The sequence below is a fragment of the Eptatretus burgeri genome, chromosome 8 (assembly GCF_056783735.1).
Source record: "Eptatretus burgeri isolate ZD-2024b chromosome 8, Ebu_testis_v1, whole genome shotgun sequence".
In the NCBI taxonomy this organism is placed as follows: Eukaryota; Metazoa; Chordata; class Myxini; order Myxiniformes; family Myxinidae; genus Eptatretus; species Eptatretus burgeri.
In genome coordinates this window covers 62,345,617-62,352,144 of record NC_140968.1, presented here as the reverse complement: position 1 = coordinate 62,352,144, position 6,528 = coordinate 62,345,617, and the positions used below count along the sequence as shown (strand labels likewise).

Sequence of the window (6,528 nt, the reverse complement as noted above, 5' to 3'; positions counted from 1 at the left end):
TGTCGTTGGATAGCATTTTAAGCCGGCTATTGCATAGGCAAGCAAGGTGGATGTTAAATAATATCTCATGCAGTATCAATTCGAAAGGTGTCAGTGGCCTTTGGACGAGCCAAGTTCAACATTTTCTTCATGGTAACATTGACCTGATTGCCTTTGATTGGAGCCATCCCAGGCTGTAAATGCCCCCATCAGCTTTATGACTGGTGAGCCTTAAACAATTGGAAATAACCTCACCATTTGTATAACACACACACACACACACACACACACACACACACACACACACACACACACACACACACACACACACACACACACACACACACACACACACACACACACACACACACACACACACACACACACACACACACAATTTTTACTTTATATAAAACTGCTCCTCACTACCTGTGTGTCATACAAACTTATTCTGTGGTGCAGGTGATGTTGCCAATGCCTTTTTTGTTCTAACATTTGAATGCAAATATTTCTGAGCTTCAGATAGACTCAAGAAAAGCTTTACCCCAGTTAAAAGCAGTCCTCTTTTTGTAAAATGGAATCGTGACTGGAAATACATGTGCTAACTGATCATTCGGTGTGAGGGAATGGGAAGGGGTTCTGGGTGCTAGGAGTTAGGGTTGGAGGGAGATAAATTATCAACCACCTTTCACTTATAGAAACATATATTGTTGCAAAAGCACTGGAAATTTTTGCCGGTGTCAACCATGAACTCGCTACATCAGGCTACGTATGCAACAGTCAGTGCATGAAGCTTGATATTAAAAAAAATAATAGTGATAAAAATGTTTGCAAGTTATAACTCGGATATTTTAACAACAGGCAAAAATAAAGGGGGGAATGATGGCTTAGTGATACGCACACTCGCCTCTAAGGTGTCCAGCCTGGGTTTGAATCTTTTCCCAGCTATAAACTGTCATCCCGGTGTTTCACAGGCAGGGTGAATCATCAGTGTGTGTGCCGTCCCCTCGGATGGACGTTTAACGGGGCGTTACATCTGCCGACATTAGTTGGTGGACGTCAACGATCCCGTGGTGTCCTTCACAAAGAGGAGGCAACTATTGGCAGGACCATGAATAAATTCCAAATTCCTGTCCTGAATGACTGCTGAGAAGGCAATGGCAAACCACCCAGTGTAATTTTTGCCAAGAAAATAAAGTATGGTACAGCAGAATAAATAAAAAAATACGACACCTTTGTACTTTTTAGGCCATTCCACTTTATTCCATTATGTACATTATGCTCTCATAATACAAATAAATTAATACCAAGTTCAAGACTCGATGAGCTACAGGAAGCGCCATTGTTGTACAAGGCGGTGTAAAGAAAATGAAAATGAAGCGGTATGCCATCTGTGGCAATGTTGAGGGTGGGGGAAGAGAAAGACAGAGACGGCAGAGATTTTCAAAGACACTAACCCTTGAGGAGAGAGAGAGAGAGAGAGAGAGAGAGAGAGAGAGAGAGAGAGAGAGAGAGAGAGAGAGAGAGAGAGAGAGAGAGAGAGAGAGAGAGAGAGAGAGAGAGAGAGAGAGAGAGAGAGAGAGAGAGAGAGAGAGAGAGAGAGAGAGAGAGAGAGAGAGAGAGAGAGAGAGAGAGAGAGAGAGAGAGAGAGAGACAGAGACAGAGACAGAGAGAGAGAGAGAGAGAGAGAGAGAGAGAGAGAGAGAGAGAGAGAGAGAGAGAGAGAGAGAGAGAGAGAGAGAGAGATCAGACATTAGACGAAACCTCGATTTTAAAGTGGCAAATAGAAACAGATAAGGTAGGTCAAGCGACTCGAGGGGTGCATGCAGCATTGATCCACATTGCATGTTGACTTAAATACAGTTTCAAAACTTGTACAAATGATAAATGTTAAGTCAATGCCTTGGTAAGCAAAGTCAAGGAATTGGCGTGAGAAAAGCAGCAATTGTCTAAAATCGATGTAAATAATTTAGAACAGTGTTTTATAATACCATCTTAGTTTTTTTTTCGTAAACATTTTTATGTACATCCGTTTGTACAAATACTGTAGTGGAGAACACAGCTAAATTGTTTACAGCCATTCTTAGAAAGGCACTGAAAGTCATAAGAAAGTAAAACCGTATATAATTTAACTACGGTATATACTATAGCTCTCGTTCCTATTAATCGTATCTTTCTTATCCCTGAAAACCTATCGCTGCGCACGAAGAGACTAGAACGAGCCTTAGCACGGAATATTTACCCCACGTAGTGTATTGAAAACGTGTGTACTGCATATGCCGCCCGATTTGTTTGTCCCATGATGTTTTCAGTTACAAGTGATATAAATTATAAAATTGTGATTTGTGAACTTTAATTCAGCCATAATTGTTGAATGTTGTCTTTGTATTACACACAACATGTGGTCCTATCGCAACTTGCCCCCCTCCCTACCCCCAACGTGAATGAAACGTTCCGCAAACACGAGCGAACGTCATAGGCGCGTCACAATACCGACACGTCATGAGCGATGGGTGCGGACGGGTCTCCTTGGCACGTGGGTGCAGCAAGAGCACGACTCCATCCGATACGATAGTCCCTCGTTCGATGGAATGGAAGCGGGTCCGTGGTCAGAAGCACGGTGTGGGATTCACCTCACTGGGGGTCTGCGAGCTGTGCAAGGGCTGCAGTTGATGTTGATGCTGCTGGATGTACTGGCTATGATACCAAGGAGCTTGCGCATAGTTCTGGATTAAAGCTGGACCTGGCAGCACTGCAGTGCCCGTGGGATTGGGGGAGTCCCATAGAGTCGGTGGTGATGGTGAGTTACACACCATGGGGTCGCTCGAACTCGGACTCGCCTGCGGCGGCGCATTCCCCTCGCCCGACTTGCTGAGCTTCTTGAACTTTGAGCGCCTGTTCTGGAACCAAATCTTTATCTGTATGGAAAAAAAAACAAAAAGGTTTACAGTCTTTTGCAAATAAATAACAAAATATTTTGTGAAAAGGTCAAGGCTGAAAGTAAATTGAAAAAATGAATAACTAAACGCTGTGTTACGGATAAAATTAATTTTTTTTTTAAAGATTACTTTTACTTTTATTTTTCAAATTAAATACCACGTGCTTGTTTAAAATTGGTGATGTGGAATTTTTATTTTTTTGTAATTGCATTTGCTTGTAATATTACTATTATAATTATAATTAGATTCCATTGGTGAGGAACAATAATTTGAAAATCTTATAATAACGTCATTATTTGCATGTACAAAGGCAGATCTACATATTTGTGGTCCCACATAATCAAGAAAACTAAAATAAGGTTGATTGGTTAAGTAAAACGTTAAAATTATTGGAAAAATATTAGTGTGGAAGTGGGGGTGGAAGTGGGCGGGGGAGAGTTATTAGGTTTACAATTGTTGTAAAATGTTTAAAAAATATATTTTAACAAAAATGATGCCTCACTAATTTTGCTCAATAACTTCTTGGAAAACAAAGTGAATGCTGAAGCCAATGACTTACTGATCCCCCTTTGCATTGCGTTATGATTCGTTTTTCATGCGTGCCTCCGCTATTCATAGTAAGGCCACCATTTTACAGGTGGAACTGCATAAAAATAACAGATGGGCAAAAAACGAGACCTTTTTAAAAAATTCAATCCCTGGGGGGAGAACCCGAAGGAAAATCCCATTATTTTATTTTCATTATCTGGGTTTGATTAATGAATTAAACGGTCTTTCTTTTTCAGAGCCGAAGAATCAAGGTATTAAATGAATTAGCGCAAGGCATCGAGGATTGTAACCCAAGTCGGACAAAGTAAAATGTATCCATACAGAGGGCTGCCTTACACACATTTAACAAAAGGGAAATGGGAACTAAATTAGGCGCTTTTACAAAATCCCCTAAAAATCGTGTGGATTAATTATCGTCGCATTTAATAATGGTTATATTAATGTGCTACACATGTTGGCTTTGATTTTTCGAGTTGCTCGATCACACGTTTTATCGACAATCTACCAGTAGAGGTTTGTTGGTATTAAATAAGTCAATAGGGTTTTTTTGTATTTCATAATGGGTACTTGTTGAACCGCCACCAAATGCAGACAGGACGGGTGATGCAGCGCCACCGTCAACTTGAAGCAATAACGGAATAGAGAGGGTGCAGCGGCAAGCTAAGGAGCACGTAACAATTCCTCCCTCCATATTGTGTTGAAAACATGAGTGTGGAGATGAGATGCCAAATCAACACGACGCACTCAGCACACCTGCGTCTGTGTGAGTCCCAGTGTGGCGGCAAGCTCGGCCCGCTCGGGCAGTGCCAGATACTGAGTGCGCTCAAAGCGCCGCTGCAGGGCTGCCAGCTGGAAGCTCGAGTATATGGTGCGGGGTTTACGGAGCTTCTTGGGCTTGCCGTTGACGATACGTACGGCTGTCTCCCGCTCCTCGCTCTTCGATGGTCCTGCAAGGGGAAGGGGAAGGGGAAGAGGGGTTGGTTGGAGAGGAGGGGAGGGGTTATAGTGAGGGGCACGTCGAGATCAGACGTATTGGGAGAGATTCCCCCCACCCCCACCCCCCACTCCTGCTTCCTCTCCCCACCCCCATCCTCTGTAAACCCGAGCGACAGGTTCTGGCGCAAACAAGGCTTTAACCGCGCCTGCGGGGAACGCCTGATGCGCTGCCTACGAGCAATTATGGCAAAGTCGGCGAGGAAAACAAACAACTTTGTTTCAGCCGAGTCGGGGTCACAGACTCGCAGCACAAGAACACAGCAGCAAATCGTAGGCATTTAGAAAAAAAGCACGAAACTCCATGATAGGCGCAAAATTCGTCGGCGGATCGACATACATTGTTTCACCAATTGTAAAATCGAATGATATATATATATATATATATATATATATATATATATATATATATATATATATATATATATATATATATATATATATATATATATATACAAACAATGTTTTCGTATCACAATACATGAAGACCGTTTCAACCACAAGATGACCCTCATCAGGCCATCAGGCAGGGACGATGCATTAACGAGCATGAGTAACCAACCGTAGGGATCAATGACATGGAAGAGAGGGAGGCATTTATAACCATTTTTGGAGCTTTCCGCACGAGAAGATTTCGGTAAAATTACCCACAATGCAACATACTGTACTGGTAGTGCATGCACGAGGGTGGAGGTGAAATTGTTTTGTTGTTTTAAAAAAAAAAACATTTCAGGTTTTGAACGTACGGTGTACGTACTGTACCTTCTTCGCTCGTTTTTGTCGGTGCGGGTAAGCTGGAGTATCCGACTTCGTACGGGCCGTACGGAGCAGCTCCATAGCCGTACTGATACGGCTTGCTCGCAAAATTTCCCACATCCCCCGTTGAAGGTATCGGGTACGAGTAATGTCCGACCGCCTGACTGTACGTCGCAGGTGCGCAGTACGATCCGTACGGCTGGTACATGGCCGGAGGAGGTGAATAAAAACCCCCATCACCCGGCGCAGGCTCTCCGAGCAATGGGGGGCTCTGCAAGTTGAAGAAGTCTGAATCACGTTTGAGAAATTCCGGCCGTAGGTCCGGAGCTCCGCAGTCATAAACGTCCGTCATGGCACATATAGGCTAAGACCAGGTGCTCGTTCGATAACAGGTAACCGCAGGTATAAAAGTGAGAGGTGATAAGGGAGGGGTGAGAATGGAAATACAGAGAGAGAGAGAAACAAACGCTCAGTGTCGAGCTGCTCCGGACGGGTTAATTTGGGGTTGGCGGCCCGACCCGGTGCGCCCTTTTATCGGTCGTGCCCCCCCTCCCCCGTTTCCCCTGGTACTGCTGGGCAGGGCTGTGCGGGACGCGCTGCTCCATTGGCCGCGCGGTCTCAGCTCTCTGCGTTCATGCAGATGAGCAGGCAGACGGACCGGTAGTGGTGGTGGCGGTGGTGGTGTGGATGTAAGGGGTGGGGTCCTGTGTGTGCACCACTGTAACCGACGCGTACTCTTTAACCGCGTACACCACTGTTCACCACCTTCATCCTACACATGCCCCTGTTAACATCATTTACCCTCTGTTCATACCGTGAAAGCTGTGCCCTGTATATTGTTTCCAGTTGTACTATAGTCCTCGGTCCATTATCCTCATGACAATATGTTGAGAACAGATAGATCCCTGAAGAATCCGTTTTGGGGGTTTTGACTCTCAAAAGATACTGTTGTTGGTATTTTTCGAATCGTTTTCATGTTGTTGTCGAACATATTGGATGTAAAGTGAAACATGTGCTGTGGGATTGCGCTATCCGTCACGTCGTCCTTATATTTCCCCTATTATGAACACGTGAGTTCGTTTATGTTTATCGTTCTGACTTGTTGCCAAGTTTGCAATTAAGTCAAACAAGAAAAATTATCCTCGCAGGCCTCGTAAAGTTTGACAAAGAAACTTTCTTTGGATCTGTTTCGCTTTGCTGTCAAATATGATTTCTGAGTCCTATTAGGTCGCCTCGTTTGGTGTTCCCATAAAAAACGAGGTGCTCACGATAGTACATCAAACGCTAGGAACTATAGCTCGGCAGACACTAA

At 44.0% G+C, this 6,528-nt stretch overlaps 1 protein-coding gene across 1 annotated transcript; it reads right to left on the bottom strand.

Moving 5' to 3' along the window:
- Nucleotides 1-270: 270 nt before the first annotated feature.
- Nucleotides 271-5,723, bottom strand: LOC147021864 (homeobox protein DLX-3-like). The gene is made up of 3 exons (XM_085892280.1): nucleotides 5,223-5,723; nucleotides 4,221-4,414; nucleotides 271-2,897 (listed from the first exon to the last, which is right to left on the bottom strand). The coding sequence occupies exons 1-3, from the start codon at nucleotides 5,566-5,568 to the stop codon at nucleotides 2,589-2,591; spliced, it is 849 nt and encodes a 282-aa protein (XP_085748406.1). The 5' UTR covers nucleotides 5,569-5,723; the 3' UTR covers nucleotides 271-2,588.
- Between the last annotated feature and the right edge of the window lie 805 nt (nucleotides 5,724-6,528).